This window comes from Plectropomus leopardus, chromosome 11, assembly GCF_026936395.1.
Source record: "Plectropomus leopardus strain MGB_pleo_1.0 chromosome 11, ASM2693639v1, whole genome shotgun sequence".
In the NCBI taxonomy this organism is placed as follows: Eukaryota; Metazoa; Chordata; class Actinopteri; order Perciformes; family Serranidae; genus Plectropomus; species Plectropomus leopardus.
In genome coordinates, this window is record NC_142186.1 from 37,351,361 (window position 1) to 37,368,860 (window position 17,500).

At 41.4% G+C, this 17,500-nt stretch overlaps 1 protein-coding gene and 1 long non-coding RNA gene across 2 annotated transcripts in view; both read right to left on the reverse strand.

The window, feature by feature from the left end:
• Positions 1-5,428: 5,428 nt before the first annotated feature.
• LOC148188357 (uncharacterized) lies at positions 5,429-6,151 on the reverse strand. The gene is made up of 2 exons (XR_015778041.1): positions 6,004-6,151; positions 5,429-5,818 (listed from the first exon to the last, which is right to left on the reverse strand). It is a non-coding gene; the product is annotated as an uncharacterized LOC148188357 (long non-coding RNA).
• Positions 6,152-8,008: 1,857 nt separating this feature from the next.
• The window catches only part of ndufaf6 (NADH:ubiquinone oxidoreductase complex assembly factor 6), a 14,280-nt gene continuing 4,788 nt past the window's right edge, over positions 8,009-17,500 (reverse strand). Inside the window, exons 5-9 of the mRNA XM_088084856.1 lie at positions 16,529-16,631; positions 16,269-16,402; positions 12,311-12,412; positions 9,732-9,788; positions 8,009-8,334 (exon numbers count right to left, since the gene is read on the reverse strand). Of these exons, the coding sequence (XP_087940982.1) occupies positions 8,206-8,334; positions 9,732-9,788; positions 12,311-12,412; positions 16,269-16,402; positions 16,529-16,631 (525 nt within the window). The 3' untranslated portion in view covers positions 8,009-8,205. The remainder of the gene's footprint in view (positions 8,335-9,731; positions 9,789-12,310; positions 12,413-16,268; positions 16,403-16,528; positions 16,632-17,500) is intronic.

A 17,500-nucleotide genomic window follows, 5' to 3' on the forward strand; every position in this document is an offset into this window, starting at 1 on the left:
CACGTAAAAGACATATAATGGGCTTAGCTCCCAATCCTGACTGTACATTCTGTAATCAGGGCGTTATTGGTACATTGATACATGTCCTATGGGAGTGTCCAGATGTACAAAGGTTTTGGGTTAAAGTTGTGGATAGGGCGTCTGGTCTGATAGGGAGGAAACTCCCACTGGATCCGGCACTTCTTCTCTTAAATGATGACTCCAGGTTCAAGATTGCTGAGGTAAAACGTAAACTTTGGTTGGCAGGCATGACTGCAGCAAAAAAAATTATAGTCTCAAGGTGGCTCCCGCCACATCAGTTATCAATAAAACACTGGCTACAAGCTCTCCTCGAGGTGATCTACCTGGAGCGGTCATCAGCTCGCATCAATAATTCTAAGCCACAAACGCTGCAGATGTGGAAAAGAGCTGCAGAGGATGTTAAAACTTTATTGTCATGACCCCTGAGGTCCATCTGCATTATGCTGTATGTTTGTAATCCTATACATCACATTGTCCTATTTGATTGTTTTGATTTTGACTCTGTTAAAATGTATGACTGTGTGTCTCTGGGGAGGGGAAGGAGTCAGGGGAGGAGAGAGAGATGTGGGGGTGCTCTATGTGTTCAGTGGGGGGCGTGAGGAAGGGAAGAGGGGGGAAAGGGGGGAGGGACTGTTGTATGTATTCAATGTTTATGTTTGTTCCTGTGTTATTAATGTCTAAAATCAATAAAAGTTGATTATAAAAAAAAAATGACATGTTGAATGATTTTGTTTTTTCTGAGTGTTTGCAACTTCAATCAGCCGAGTTAGTCCAACTTAACTTGATCATGACAACGAGGATTTTGCCAATAATGAAGTCCTGAGATCTGCAAGTTTTTGTTTTTTGTAAACATGTTTATGAAAATATAAATCTGACTAGTTTAGGCAGCAGAATGCAGATACACAGCACGGTTAACTTGGTTTATTCAAGTTATTAAAAGAAAAGAAGAGTAAGATCAATTTAATTAAACTTTTCTTTTTTAAGTTGCAGCAACTTCACAAAATCAAGTTATTATCACTAAATTTATGGAAAACTTAACAATTAGACATGTGACGAGTTCAGAGTGACGGCGAGCTGGGCTGGATCACGCAGCACTTTGTGATGTAAAAGTTTGAATTGTTCTCTAAAATGCAGCTTTGGTTAAATTCGATGCTCCACGTGGATTCATGTCGCGCCCGCGAGCTGTTTAGACCACAAATATTCAAAAGAAATGAACCAGGTTCAATAATAAAGCCGCCTGCCTTTCAGTCGGCGCTCTGGGACCGAGACTCATTGTGTTTCTCGGAGCTCGGAGCTCAGTAACCTGATGTGAAAGTGAAAAGTAAAAGTCAATGATGGAGACGTTCGGCTTCGAGGCGTTTCTTCCTCCGGTAAAGAGCAGAACGTCGATACGAAGCTGCACGTTCCTGCAGCCTGCAGCTCTGAGAAGTTACTGAAAGATCAATCACTGAAACTTTCCTCCCTGAGCGCCGATCTTTATCTGAGAGGCCGTATCGACCCGCGCGTGATGAACGAGCCTCGGCGGGAAGCTGTAATCAGCGTCATCAGCAAAGATCCTCCGAAGCACGACGACTCGAACTTCTGCTCGATGACGCTTTTCTGCCGCTCTGATTCCAGCGGCTCATCACGACCGTCCCGCTGCACCTACATGATAAACTCATAAACCTGAGATTATTCTCTGCTTCTCTTCTTTCCATGAAAGAGCAGGCGTCCGCCGAATATGTAAATGTGTAAAAACGACAATCCCCAACATTCACGTCCTCACAGATCCTCAAACGGAGTCAGAAAACTGGCTTCATTAAATGTGAAACCGGCTCACGATACGCAGATGTGGAGAATTTAGGTCAAAATGTTGTTTTATTATTTCTTCCTAAGTTTTAAATGTGAACTTTGAATGTAAATCAGGGTCATTTGTTGTTCTGGAGCTCTTTTCTTTTGCTGTAATTTTATTTTATTGCTCTGTAAAATACGTGGATTTGTCCCGTGCGATGAAATGTGCTATATTCATTCTGTGATAAATCTGATGTCCGACTATTTCTTTATTCTATCACGAGTATTTCTTCATTTTGTTGTTCGTGATCTTCGTACTTCGACACGTATGAAGTTTTGTTTGATCTCCTGATGAACCTCAGACAAAACCACGTTCAGCCGGAGACGAAATGAAGTCGCAAAACCAAACAAACACAAGAAACACTCGACCCGATGAGACGATGAAAAACACTCCACTCATAAATTGGGTCTGATTTGTTGCCACGGAGACCCTCCTTCCTTTTTATCTCGCCACCCGCAGACCTCGACTCTTTTGTCTCCATTTACTCAGCTGTCGAATCTTCGGCCCGCCTGAGAGACAAACTGCAGCGTTCACATCATCGGTGAAACAGCACAAAGTCTGCACCGAGCGCCTCGTGTTTCAGCGGCGTTCAGATTTATTACTGAATGTGACAAAACAGACTGCTGTTAGAGAAATATTTCTCAGATAAAAAGAGGCTCCTCACACACGCTGCTGTCTGAGCAAATACTTCTGAAAGTTGGTGCGACATGAGCTGAAAAAACGGAGAAAAAAAGGACACTTTTGCTCAAGAAGGAGAAAACCTACAACTACCAGAATGCACTGCGCTGCTCCGACCAATAAACGCTCAAACTCCCTCAAACTGACTGTACAGCAGAATCATTTCAGATCTCACGTCCCATGTTTAAGCATCTTTAAGAATTTTGAAAGATTGATTTAAGACATTTTAAAACCACTTAAGGTCTCATTTTTAGATTTTTAGATTTTTGATTGATCTACATGAGATATCTGACAGAAAAAAGTGAGGAATCGCACCGCACTTCCCTTTAAAGTGTTAAACTTTGTCCTCGTTCAGGATGAAAAGCAGCTTCTTCAGTCGACATTAAACGCGCTTTGATTTCACGAGTGTTTTCATTCGAGCGCATCATCAGCTGATAGAAGCAGGACGAAGAGAAATAATCTCACGGAGAAATAATCTCTGAAAAACAGACATGTTGCTCTTTAGTTTTGTGACCGTGTGCCGCTCTCGACGCAGGAGAAGTTATTACGCCGACGAGTTTTGAATCGATACAAAGAGCGAGAATCTCAGAAAGCTTATCGAACCAATTAAACCTGCGACGTCCTCGCTCCGCTATCAGGTGACTCTTTGAGAGGCTCCAGTTAAAATCTCCTCCTCGGAGGTTTAAGCTGCTCGTCGCCTCAGACGTCAAAGAAGGACGCCGGATTCAGAGAGCGGATTTAATTAGTCAGCATGATGGATGAGATGTCTGAAGAGGAGACACGGAGGAGGCCAGAAAAAAAACACCGTGGCTCCAAACCTTTCAGCTTAAATGCACAAAAGCATTTTTCAGAGCGGCTGCGCTGTGATGTCACATTAACGTTAAAAAAGCTTTAAACAGACAAAGTTAAATCATACAAGAGATTTCCAACACGGCCGACCCGCCGCCGAGGAGCTTCAGACTCCGTTACATCATCAGTCCGCTCTGATCGGAGAGTTGTGACGGGCTCGTTTTCAAAGGTCAGACGCCTGAACTCTTTTCATAAACCGCCTCGACACGCCCTCCACGCCCTCCACGCCCTCCACGCCGTTTCCTCGTTCACACACAGCGTCTGCCACATTGAGTCCAGCAGGGCGTGAAGTGGGTCTCACTTGACCGTCGTCCACCGTGGGAGCAATCCTCGTGCACACGGATCAATAAAAACAACCAAAAACGCTGCAGTCTGCACGCCAGGCCAGCAGGTGGCGGTGTAACTACGTAATGTCACACCACAGAAGATCGGGCGCCTGCTCATGAAGGCGTTCTTCTTCAGAGCGGCGAGTATAAACAAACAAGAAGACGATGGCGAACGCACGAGAAGCGACACGATAATAACCTCAGCAGAGTCAGCGGCACAAACAGCTCGGCAGGACGCCATCGCCGTTATTGTTGTCCTCCTGCTCGCCATGACTGTTTGTCCGAGACGGGATGTGACGTCACCGTTCTCACAGGATCATTGCCAGTTTCCACGGCGACAGAAGGGGTGGCGTTTTCTAAAGATTACACTCTGGAACCCGTTTTCAAAAGTTTGTGTTTTCAGGCCCCAAAATGCCGTCGTCACGTGATCGAAAGACCAAACCGCAACAAAGTTAAACGTCTCACATGAGAACCGTTGGCGTGTAAACGGACCCTCAGCGTCCCCTGAAAACAGTTTGTGATGTCACCTACAGAGACGCCGTACGGCGGTCACCAGCTCTTCACTGATGGATCCACAGAGAGCGCCGCTTTACAAACCAACACGACCATCACATTCTTCCTCCAAACAAACCACCACCTCCATCAGAGCGGCGGTCCTCCTCCGTTAGAGGCCTGTTTGTGCGGCCGTGCGTCCCTCAGTGACTGTGTCTCTATGTTTACGCCATCTGTAATAATAAACGGACGCGCGGTCTGACAGCCGGCTGGATTTGGACTTTTTCTGCCCTCTGCCCCCTGTGATGTCACAGTGAACGACCCTGAAGCCTCAGACCTGAGACGGTTTAGACCTGAGACGGTTTAGACCTGAGACGGTTTGGACCTGAGATGGTTTGGACCTGAGACGGTTTATACCTGAGACGGTTTAGACCTGAGACAGTTTATACCTGAGACGGTTTGGACCTGAGATGGTTTGGACCTGAGACGGTTTATACCTGAGACGGTTTGGACCTGAGATGGTTTGGACCTGAGACGGTTTATACCTGAGACGGTTTGGACCAGAGACGGTTTGGACCTGAGACGGTTTGGACCCGAGACGGTTTGGACCGGAGATGGTTTAGACCTGAGACGGTTTAGACCTGAGACGGTTTGGACCTGAGACGGTTTGGACCTGAGACGGTTTGGACCTGAGACGGTTTGGACCGGAGATGGTTTAGACCTGAGACGGTTTAGACCTGAGACGGTTTGGACCTGAGACGGTATATACCTGAGACGTTTGGACCATAGACGGTTTGGACCTGAGACGGTTTGGACCTGAGACGGTATATACCTGAGACGTTTGGACCAGAGACGGTTTGGACCTGAGACGGTTTGGACCTGAGACGGTTTATACCTGAGACGGTTTGGACCTGAGACGGTTTGGACCGGAGATGGTTTAGACCTGAGACAGTTTAGACCTGAGACGGTTTGGACCTGAGATGGTATATACCTGAGACGTTTGGACCAGAGACAGTTTGGACCTGAGACGGTTTGGACCTGAGACGGTTTGGACCTGAGACGGTTTATACCTGAGACGGTTTGGACCTGAGGTGGTTTGGACCAGAGACGGTTTGGACCTGAGGCGGTTTGGACCTGAGACGGTTTTGAGAGCGCTGCAGGATTGACTTTGAGTTTTGCGATGCGAGTGACTTTAACAGACATTCAGGTGAAACTTTATCAGACATGAACAGACTTTGTAACTTTAGCTTTAATAAACTGATTTCAGTCTTCTTTGTGGTTTTTATTTGTGAGGAAACACGTTAATGTCTCAGTTTTATTTCCAAAAACCACCGAAGCGACAGATAAAGAGGACGCCAAAATGACTTCAGCGTGCAGCAGAAACACCGATGCAGCAGAACAAGAACTGAAGCGATTTCTCCTCATTTACTCTCACTGTTGGACGTTTGACCATCTGACTCTGCTTTGTCTCCGTCCCCGTCTGTCCTGTTCCGTCCTCATGTGTCCCTCTCTGCGTCTGCCTCAGGTGTGTCCCCTCACGGACAGATAATGTTTTCTTCCAGTGACTGAACGACTTTAATTAACAGACGTCTTCCTGCAGCTGATGATTCGTCTCTTATCTCTGGGAGACAAAAAGACAAAAAAGACAGATTTTATCGCAGCATTTTTTTTCTTAACCACAAGATTTCCAAACAGATAATCCTCTTGAATGACTTTTCCCTTTGTGTTATTTTAACCCTTCGACCCTTGGATAAGATAAAGCAATTAAAAAGACCCAAAAAGTGACAAAAAATACCAGAAAATTACCTAAAAATTTAAAACAAAACCACGACCTGGAAAAAGTACTTTAAAAATGATGATAACTCTGTGAAATATTTTAAAATAAAGGAGAAGCAGAATTTTAAAAAAAGAATTGTACATATTTCCTTCACTTTTTTTTCTCTCCAAATAAATTTTCAGATCTACTAACTTCTTGCATTTTGCTGAAGGAACATTTCTTGCCAAGTCGCTTTTTCCCACACTGTTAAAAGTTTAAATGTCAGTCAAAGGCGACTGAAGGTTTTGCTCTGAGAAGCATCGTAAACTGTGACGCCTTTTATGGAGACCAGGTGTGAGTCTGTCCAATCAGGGCCAATCAGCTGATTTTCACACTTTAATCAAGATAATCTGAGACACCATCTGGAGGAGCGAGACCATCAGAGAGAAGGAAATTCATAATTACTATAACGTGATGTTTGAGGTTTTTAAAAATATCATATATCATATCATATAAAGCAGCACATAAAAATATGAAAGTGCAAAAAAAAAAACAAGCTACGTGTTAATATAGTTTAATCTGAAAGGACCTCCAGCTGTCAGATGAACGAAGACGAATAAAACGTGAAAACACTGACAGATGAGAAGCGTCGCATCGTCTGAGCTGCTGAGACGCAGATTAAAACCCGAACCTGCTCACGAGGACTGAGGGAGGACACGGACTCACGTCCTCTGGTCCCAGGAGGACAGAGACAACAGTCTGCATCGCCACCAGCATCCACCGTGCTGGTGTGAGACTGAGCCTCCGTCTCTCTCCGTCCTTCTGTCTTCTTTGTCCTCGTCTTTGTCCTCGTCTTTGTCCTCCACAGAGTCATCTGGATTCACCGACACAGTTTAGCCTGCACCTGTTGTTTTTCCTGTAAAATTTTTGGTCATTAAATCATCATTAAAAAGTTTGGGAGATTTTGTTTTTCTTAATTTTTCGGGGGCCCAAAAAAACCTTTTGCCATTTTTTCCTTTTAAAGTTTTGGGTGATTTTTAAAAAACTTTCGATTTTTTTTCATTGAAAAAAAAAGGTGGCTACTTAATTTTTTGGGGGGTGATTCTTCTTTATCAATTTTTTTGATAATAGTTTATCATTTTTTAAATTGTGATTCTTTTATAATTTTTTGTGAATTTCCTTAAAAGGGGGCGCAGGGGTGTTTCTAGAATTTAAGGACATTGGGGGCTCAGCCTGGACCTTGTTTTTCTTTAAAAAAAACTTTCACTTTTGATTTTTTTTATGATGTTCTTTCTTTAATTTTTTTGGTGATTTTTTTTTTATGGTGATTTTCTTTTTCTTTAATCTTTTGGGTATTTTTTGGCTTGTTTTTTTTCCTCTGAAAGTTTTTGCTGCTTTGTTGTTTTTTTTGAGTGTGAATTTTACAGAAAAACATGCAACCCAAACCTCCAAGCCCACCTAAATAAAAAATGCCAAAATAACACCATTTAGTAGAATTATTGTTGTATGTTTTAAATTTTTGACGTACCTTGGACACATCGTCTGGGATGTTGAGAGTCACTCTGGGGGGCTTAAGGATAATATGTTTTTAGCTTTGGAAAGGGCCAAAAATAAAATAAAAATGAATTAATTTTCATTACAAAATTTAACGTCTGAACAACGTTAGCAGTCCGCCGTCTTTCTGACATCATGTCGGTCAGTTCCACGTGTTGAAACACGCTGAACGATGCCCGAAGCATAAATCATGTAACACGTGTTCATTCAGGAATAAAATATGAAATTATTTTGAATTCAGGCGGTAAAATCCGGGGAATTCTCCGGGCTCAAACACTGAGCCTGAATACTGCAGGAGCTGGTGTGTGTGTGTGTGTGTGTGTGTGTGTGTGTGTGTGTGTGTGTGTGTGTGTGTGTGTGTGTGTGTGTGTGTGTGTGTGTGTGTGTGTGTGTGTGTGTGTGTGTGTGTGTGTGCGTGCGTGCGTGCGTGCGTGCGTGCTCGTGTGTGTGTGTGTGTGTGTGTGTGTTAGATCAGAGGGAAGGAAATTATCGTGTCTGTGATGCAGTTTGTGTTTTTTATTCAGGAAACAAACGGAAGTGGTTTAAAACGAGTCTAAAGTTCTCTGTGGACCCGATGCAGCGTGAATCCTCCACTGAGGCAACGTTTCTGCTTCAGTCCTGCAGATCAGCTGGGACATCTGCAGGAGGAGCAGCAGGAGGAGCAGCAGGAGGAGCAGCAGGAGGAGGTGAAGGACTTATCAGTAGGTCTTCTTCCAGGAGCGGATGTACAGCTGGATGGGGATTAGAGGGTTTCTGTTCCTCAGACTGGAGTGAAAAACATCAAAATCTGCCCTCCTCACTCTCTGCAGGTAATCCTCCAACACCACCTGCAGCACACAACACCACAGAAGAAGAAGGAGTCATTTATTTTAAGTTTTGTTTTAAGTTGACATCGTCACAGTTTCTCCAAACAACTGAAGAAAATTATTAAAAAGTTGAAGAATGAGAATTTCTCTCAGTGGATTCACAACAGTCTGATGTCGGTCCACAGGGGTGTGCCACAAGGCTCTGTGTTTGGGCCACTTTTATTTACTACTGATGTGAACAATCTGGCTCAGAAAGTGTCAAACGCTGCTGTCCTTTTTTATGCTGATGACGCTGTTGTTTACTGCTGTGCAGCAACTGTCGGACAGGCTGCTGAATACTTGTTAAGTGCTTTTGTTAGTTGCTGCTTTTGTCTCCTTTTTAAATTGTTTTTAATTCTTTTCTTTTCTGTTTGTTGTAATTCTATGACACTGAAACATGACTCTTTGTTTTTTATAAACTGCGGTCAGAGTCTCATACTTATAATCAAACAGCGTTGAGCAAACTTTAATTAGTTTGAAGCCGCCTAAAAAAATCAATCGGGGTTTAACCCTTTGACACCTGAATCAACTTTCACCAGCATTTAAAGCAACATCAGGCTTCATATTTTACCACAAGCGTGTGTCTGGTGTCTCCAGTGTGAGCCTCATATGATTAATGGGATTATTTTACTGTAATGTCACACAGACAGCATGCAGTTTTAAAAAGGTGAAACGACAGCCGCTCCGCCCGCTGCCTGCAGGTTGCACGCCCGCTGACATCTCAGCTGCTGCTGTCCTTTCTATGAACACTATAGATGTGAGAGAGGGTTTTTGTAAATGTGTTCAGTTACGAGTCAGTTAGGCTCAGATCGCTCCCCGATTTATTCTTGTTTTTTTACTGAACTGATCTCTGAGATGTTTGGTGTGCAGATGGGTGAAGTGATCCTGAATGTTCCCTCCTGTTTCTGGTTTTAATGACGCCTCATCATTTCTGCAGAACAAAAACGTTTCTGTGGATTTTTCCCGTCAACAAACAGAAAACAGCATTAATGTTCAGTTTCCATGCAAAGACTGCAAACAGCTGGATGTGACTTCACCCACATTCTGACGTCTACAGAGAGGAAAGAAAAGAGACGTCCACACCGACGGGCTTCAGGTTTATCTGAGCATCAGGAAAATGTTCACGTGGAGGTTTGAGAGCACGATCACATCGAGCTGTCTCTGTCTGACAGAGACCTGCTGTCTCTGCGGCTCAGGTTTCCATGAATATACGTCACTAAAGAGTCATCATGAGACGCGTTTTTGAGATCATCTTTGTTTTTCAGACGTTTATTAATGGCTGTCAGATCGCTGCGTTTTCCAAATAAAAACAAACAAAACAAGTTTTATCTGACGCTTTTCAAACGTCAAATTCAAGTGTGCAATGTGTAAAAACTCACCGTCTGGAGGAAAGCCAGGCTGGCAGCTGCCGGGACATCTCCGCTAAACGATCGCGCCTGAAGGACAGGGGACAAAAATAAATAAACGAAATAAATAAATAAATAAATGAATAAATGGAACAAACTGGAGAATAAAGGAGGTCAGACGCAGATTGTTACTGTACTGTTTTAATGACTCTAAGTAGGCGAACCTGCAGGTGAAACAAAAATCATATTTTTAACAAACATTCGAATCAACTGTATAAATGTGTATATGTATATATATATATATATATATATATATATTTGTATTTAACTATATATCTATATATACAGTAGACCTCTGGAACAAGATGTCTTCTTTTCTTTTATCCGTCTTCCTCCCCTTTTGAACACGTCTCCATATTTTATATTTTATTATGTATTTATTTAGCCAGAAAAAAACCCTCTTGAGATTAAAAAATCTCCTTTTGCAGAGTGTCCCGGCAGAGACAACATGGGACAAAAACACTGAATCGACAAATACAACTCAAAACACACAGCATAAAACTCAGGGTGGACCGATTATTAGATTATCAGGGCCAAAATTTGGCATTTTGCCAATTATCTGTATCTGCGTTTTATTTTAGTGATTGCTGATAAAAATGTATTATTTAAAGAGAGAAAAGAACATGTCAGCATGGGAGGAAATCCTCAGGGAGATATTTTTATTTATTCACCTTTATTTCAATTTTCGCTGAAGTTGCTGGGAATTTTATGCTGTATGTGACGTTGAAAGCTTCAGTTTTGATGAAATATTTGTTGAAGGCATTTTTAAAAAGTTTTGTGTTGGAGTTTGTAATGTTCCAAATTCAGAATATTGGCAGAAATATTTCCTTTTTTACTGTAAAAGCATATCAGTTCAAAATATCAGTAGTCATTCTAATCAATTACTAATAATCTGTATCGGCCCTAAAAAAACAATATCGGTCAACCTGTACATAAAACACAAAAACAAAAGAAAACAGAGTTACCAAAAGTTAATATTAACACATTCATATACGTTATAAACAAACCATAAAAACGAGACAAACGAGCAGCTGGGACGTCGACACGGTCGTCGCTTTTTGAATGTAGCTCTGTAATCGTGTTTTTATTGATCTGTAAAAGTGTTGTGTGACTTTTTGTGATTTTATGTGAGTTTCATGGGTGTGAATGCTTTTTCATGTTGTTGGAGCCGAAGACAATTTACTGTCACTGTGCAATAGACAACGTTTTTTAAATCTTAAAGATGACAAAAAAAGGCCTGCAGCAGCTTTGAAACGATGTCGAGGAACCAAAGACAGAAGCTTTACGATTTCTGCAGAAAATAAGTACGATTAGTTTCTGGACCAACGCTGCACAGCAGCTTTAATTCTCATCATTTTCAAACATTCAACGCTCTTCAGCTGAAGCTCCTCTCTGGGTCTTTTTGAATTCATTAGCGCATTTCTAAATCACAGTACACAGTGAACCAAAAGAGTAGCAGGAGGAACGAAATACGCATTTCACTACAGTCAAATGTGCTTTAACAGTCAGGGACTTTCTTAATTAGTATAAACAAGTTTCAAATAAAGCAGAAATGCTGATTGTGCAGCAGCTTCATTAATAAAAAAAGCCTCTAAAAGTAAAAAAAATCAATTAGGTGTGTGAGTGGAGGCGAATTAATCTCCAAACCAATTAACTCCAAACTGATCAGAGCAGCGTCGGTGAGTTAGCGCTGAAATAAATTTTTTGAAATAATTAATCTGACATCCAGCTCCAGTTTTTTTATTCATAAATATACAATAAACATGATGCTTTGGTTCAGCGCCTATTTTAACTTTAAGTTCAGAGTATAGAGGAGCTTCATTTAAACAACATGACTGATGTTTAAATGATGCGGGCAGCAATAATTAAACCATCGATGAGAACCTGGTTAAAAAAAGATAAAATCAAGGATCATAAATGGAGATTACTATGAGAATCCAAAACTAAATACACCAAGTCACCAGACGCTCAGAGGATAAACGGGGCTGCAGCGGAGTGCAACCTAAAAATATTGTTGTCACTGATATCTTACAGTAAGCTTGCAGGTTTTTTGGTTGTTGTTTTTTTTTGCACAACCTGAGGCAAATTAGTGATATCACAGTCACTGATGTTCCTGTTTATAATGTTCTTATCTTCTTACAAACATTTTTCCTCTTTTTTTTTTTTGTGGCTTTTTTGCATTTTACCCCTGATGTATCAAAAATTGAGTATTTTTCTGGGTATGGGGGTCAAGTTATAAATTCTGGTATCTTGACAACCCTGGTCTGTGTCGAGGTGTGATGAAGTGTGTTTCAAAGTGTGTCGAAGTCAGCTGAAGTGTGTCGAGGTGTTTCAAAGTGTGTCAAAGTGTGTCGAAGTGTGTCAAAGTCAGTTGAAGTGTGTTGAGGTGTGTTGAACTGTTTTGTGGTGTTTCGAAGTGTGTCGAAGTGTGTTGAAGTCAGTTGAAGTGTGTCGAAGTGTGTTGAAGTCAGTTGAAGTGTGTCGAAGTGTGTCAAAGTCAGCTGAAGTGTGTTGAGGTGTGTCGAGGTGTGTCAGGTGCGTGTGATACATACGTGTTGTAGGTGTACATGAGCCTGACTGGCGATGTCGTACACGACGTCCCGTACGTTCTGCTCCCGGCTGCCTCGGATGAAGTCCTCCTGAGAGGCTCCGTGCTGCAGAGACACACAAACACAAACACTGAACAACAACAAAGACAGCCGTCTCTCTCGCAGCTGCGTCCTCTTCAGAGAGACGAGCGTCTCTTTAATCTGCTTAAACTTGTGGTCCAGCAGCAGAGCAGTCTGACCTGGAGCTACGCACGCACGCACACGCGCACACACACACACACACACACACACACACACACACACACACAGCCGCACTCTGTAACCCTTTAGTGACAGTTTGTCTCATTTCAGTCTCTTTTCTTCTTCCTGTTGTGATAACTGTGTGTGTGTTGATGCATGTGTCCTAAATGTAGTCCAGATTGTGTATCTGAGTGTAATCAGTGAATTTGCAGCTCAGCTCCTACAATAAGTCTAAAATACACTGTGGAAACTAAATAGTTACATTCAGACTGTTCAGGTCCAAAAATGCTCCATTGAAACCCATTCAAACTGACATTTTTGATCCCACAGCCATCAGAGCAGAAAAACAGGACTTGTATTATTTCTGGGTGTCATTCTGGGCTTTTGACTCTGAATTTGTCATTTTGACTATTTTCCACCTGATGAGGTCATTTTGACCATATTTGGCATATGGAGGAAATACATGCTATTTCCACTAGGTGACCTGTCACAGTCAATGTAGCTGCTGATCACTGACATATCCCAGACTGTCAGCAGCTACACTCACACACTGACATATCCCAGACTGTCGGCAGCTACACTCACACACTGACATATCCCAGACTGTCAGCAGCTACACTCACACACTGACATATCCCAGACTGTCAGCAGCTACACTCACACACTGACATATCCCAGACTGTCGGCAGCTACACTCACACACTGACATATCCCAGACTGTCAGCAGCTACACTCACACACGGACATATCCCAGACTGTCAGCAGCTACACTCACACACTGACATATCCCAGACTGTCAGCAGCTACACTCACACACTGACATATCCCAGACTGTCAGCAGCTACACTCACACACTGAGGAGGAGGACACTCAACATATTTAATCTAGAAGCATAGCGGCATCATGACAACAACCTGGCATTTAAAGGGTTAAAATCTGAAAATTAATGAATATTTGATATCTATGATTAAGACTGATGTTGGTTAAAAAATAAACTCAATGAAAGTAGAAAATCATGTTAATGTCTAATATGTTTTTGGGTTGATTTTGGGTTTCTATAGTTGGACATTTCTCTATTGTGAGTTTTTATCAAACAATATTCCTTTAAGAGAGACGAGCAGAATGAACAATAAGACGACTTCCTTTGAAAATCTGAAACCTTTTAACACACAGAATATATTTTCTTTATGCACAGATTCTTTCAGCACCTCAGACCTGCAGACTGTAACGACTAAATTGAGGCTCTCAGGCGAAATGGCCTGACCCCGATATCTTATCTAATATGAGACCAAAATAACTGACCAATTTCTCTGCAGAGAACTCAGCTGGAGAAACTGCCGGAGGGTCGACTGAATGACGTAAAATATGAGGCAGGTAATTACAGGAGAGAAGCTGAAGAAAAGAGAGGAGAGGTGACAGCCACGTCAGAAACACCACAGGCTGGAAAAACAACCTGTTTCACTTTTTGTTGCAGTTTTAGTATCTTAAGTTGCTTTTTTCATTCAAAACATTGGGAAAAAGCAAGAGGCAGCTTGATAATAGGTGCTCAACCAAAAACATATTTAGAATTATCATCATTACATATTTAAATGATTTTTTCAGAATAAATTTGAATTTTTAAGCACTTGTTTTCCTTGTTTGTATTTTGTTCTCTCTTTTCCATTTTTCTAAGGTAATTATCCTATTTAAGGATAATTTTCTTTGACTTTTTACTTATTTCTTGCCAGTTTTGAGGTAATTTCTATTTTATTTATTTATTTGCTAATTTTCTCAGGTACAATTTATCAGTGGATCCACAGAAAATGTTTTTTTCTTTTAGAATAACCTTTAGTCTTTTTTCTATTGTTTAAAAAATGTTTTTTAAGGTGTTATTTTTATTTATTTTTAGGCTTTTTAGGTTATACTGGATGACTGACAGGAATAAAATAAAATCAAAGATCAAAATGAGGAATTGCGCATGAATGAAGTGTGATGTAGTTTGATGGTTGGGATGTTTGTGGATACAACTCGATGACTGTCTGCATGAATCAGATTCACAGGAAAACATTTTCCATCTGTTGACTCCTGCTTGTTAATTACATAAATGTATTCTTGTTTTCAGTCACCAGTGATGAGTCTGATTGGCTCCTGCGTGAGTGTGTTTGCTGTGAGTGAACGGCGCCCTCTTCAGGCAGCGGGATGAGGGTGAGGTGAGGTGAGCGCGCTCAGCAAGCCTCAGGTCAGAGGCGTCATCCTCCAGCTGAAGATTTTACGGGCAGAGCCTGCGTGCTTCATGCAGCAACCCAAATACATCTGCACGCTATCTGCACGCCTCCTCCTCCTCCTCCTCCTCCTCCTCCTCCTCCCCTGCAGCAGCAGCAGCAGCAGCAGCTTGTTGTCCTCCATGTGGGACAGATGGTCCACACAAAGGCTGCAAATTGTTTGCGGCATTGTTTGTTTATGGTGTATGTGTCTCAGGCAGGAGGGTTTAAATCCTCCGCTCTCTCTGTTTCACCATATGGTCGTTGTGTAACCATCCCTCGCTTTATGCCGGATGATGATTTCATCATTCTGTTTTGACTAAAAATTTTTTTTAAAAATCATGTGACGTCATGCCAAGCCATGAGTCAGCATGTGCGTGTGTGTGTGTGTGTGTGTGAACGCCTTCTGTCACTTTTAGAAAAATAAAAAAATCAGACTTTAAACCAACTGAGAGCTCAGCTGGTGTTTGTCTTCACTGCAGTTTGGTTAAAGTTCAGGTTCAGGTTTGGGTCTGGTCATGGAAATCTGTCTTCAGCTTCTCATGTACTTCGTAGACGTAAATATGCAAAAAAAGCTGTGATGTTTCTATTTTTGCTGAGCAGAGGAAGGCTGTTGAGAAATCAACCCTGCAATTAAAAAATGATTCTTTTGCTTTTTCTGTGGTTTGTTTTTTGTCCTCATAGTTCACTGACACAGTGTCATGTGACCATGGTGTGTTGGAGTGTAATAAACATATGATTTATTATTATTGATTAAACTTTCCAGCATTATATCAAAATGAAACAAACTTCAGGTAAATTGAAGCACATTGTGCTGATAATAGGCCAACCTCTCCTGACTGCAGGACTCTGACTTCAGCTTCTGTCAAACTTCTGTGCTGTTAATCATTTTACTCAGGAATTAAAAACTTTTGAGTCGGCCTACTTCTCCTATAGCTGCCAACAGCCTGCCGACATTCACAGTTAGAGAAAGGCTGAAAATAAGCTCATGTGCTTGTGGCCCCGGGCCCCCAAAACATTACATCTGCCGGATGAGACACGGAGCGATGCGTCCTGCTGTTTCTAAATAATTCATCCAAAGTCTGATTAAAGCTGAAACTAACACAAAGTCGTCTGTACAAGTCTCAAGAAGTCACTTTCACCTCTGCAGATGTGTCTGTTTCAGCGCTGTGGCTGTCAAACACTCAGCTGTTCGACAGTCAAAGTCGCTCACTGCATTTGGTTCTCCGCGGCTCTATTATTATTATCACTGGCTGTTTGTTTTGTCGGTTAAAACATGCCTGGAATGCGTTCTATTGACTACGTCTTTTATTTCAATCGAGGAAAATTTATTTTGCGATTGATATCGTTATAACCCAGCCCTGCTTTATAAGTAAAGTTATTATTATCATCATTAATATATTTTTGTATTTTTTGTTTATTTTTTATGTATTTTTAACAGGTGTATCTCTGGGAGCTTTTTGGTTTGCATGTGGACTCACCAGCATGCAGATGTCCATGGGCAGGTAGACTTTCCGCCGGCTGCTGTGATATGGCGTCGCTCTCAGACACGTCACGATTCCTTGAGCTTTACCGATGTGACTCGCCGCGTGGTCCGCATGGACGTTTTTCAGCCCTGAAAGAGAACGAGAGACAGACAGACACACAGTGACTGTCTGAGCTCGCCTGTCGGAGCCTGGTCTGAAAATAAAACCTCTTTGTGATCAGATCTCAGAGCAGCTCTGTGCTCGGCCGTCCTCACCTAAACACTCGAGCAGCAGGTAAATTAACGAGGACTGAGTGTTCTCTGAGTACTTCTCCAGCTCCTGCAGGTTTCTGTAGGCTCTGTCGTCCAGGTCCTTCTCCTGCTCTCACACACACACACACACGCACACGCACACACAGACACATGCACACACAGAGCGGGACTACTGTTAGGTCACAAAGATTTTATCGCCTGAAAACAGGACTTTGTCTTCTTGTGACGGTTACAGGCTGCATGTCTCAGTTCAGTCAGACAATCCAGCATTTCATCACGTTAAAAAAAAAACTAAAAAACTAAAATACTAAATAAAATATTGAAGATGAACAATTCTTCTAAATAACACATTGATCTATGACAAAAAAAGGAACATATACATGAAAAAATGCTGTTTTTTAAATTTTTATCTGGATTTATTTTAACCCTCTGAAACCTGAACCAACATCAGTTTTCTTGTGCTGCATTCAAACAACTTTTACAACCTTTTTTACCCTTTAAAACCTCAGAAAATTGGCTTAATTTCTTTTGGAAACATGGTGGAAAAGACAATGAGCAACCTATCGAGAAACGTCCCAGAGGTGATTGAAAAATGTATATTTCTTTTATTAATATTGCCATTATATTTTTTCTTATCTTTCCTTCTTTCTTTCTTCTTTTTCCTTCTTTATTCTATTTTGTGCATATTTGTTGTGTGTGAAGCACATTGAGTTAACATTGTATGAAATGTGATATACCAATAAAGTCGACTTGAAAAATCCCAAGAAATTAGTTAAAGGAAACTGAATTTTTTTTTTCAGAAAATTATATTTAAAAAAAACACTGGTGAAAAAAAATCATAAAACTATATTTATTTTTAGTATAATAATATATTTTAAAATATGCTAGAATATATTTCTTTCCTTTTTTGTTAAGTTTTTTTTCTGTTTTTTTTTTTTTTTAAATTTAGTTTTGTTGTCTTGCTTATTTTCAGGT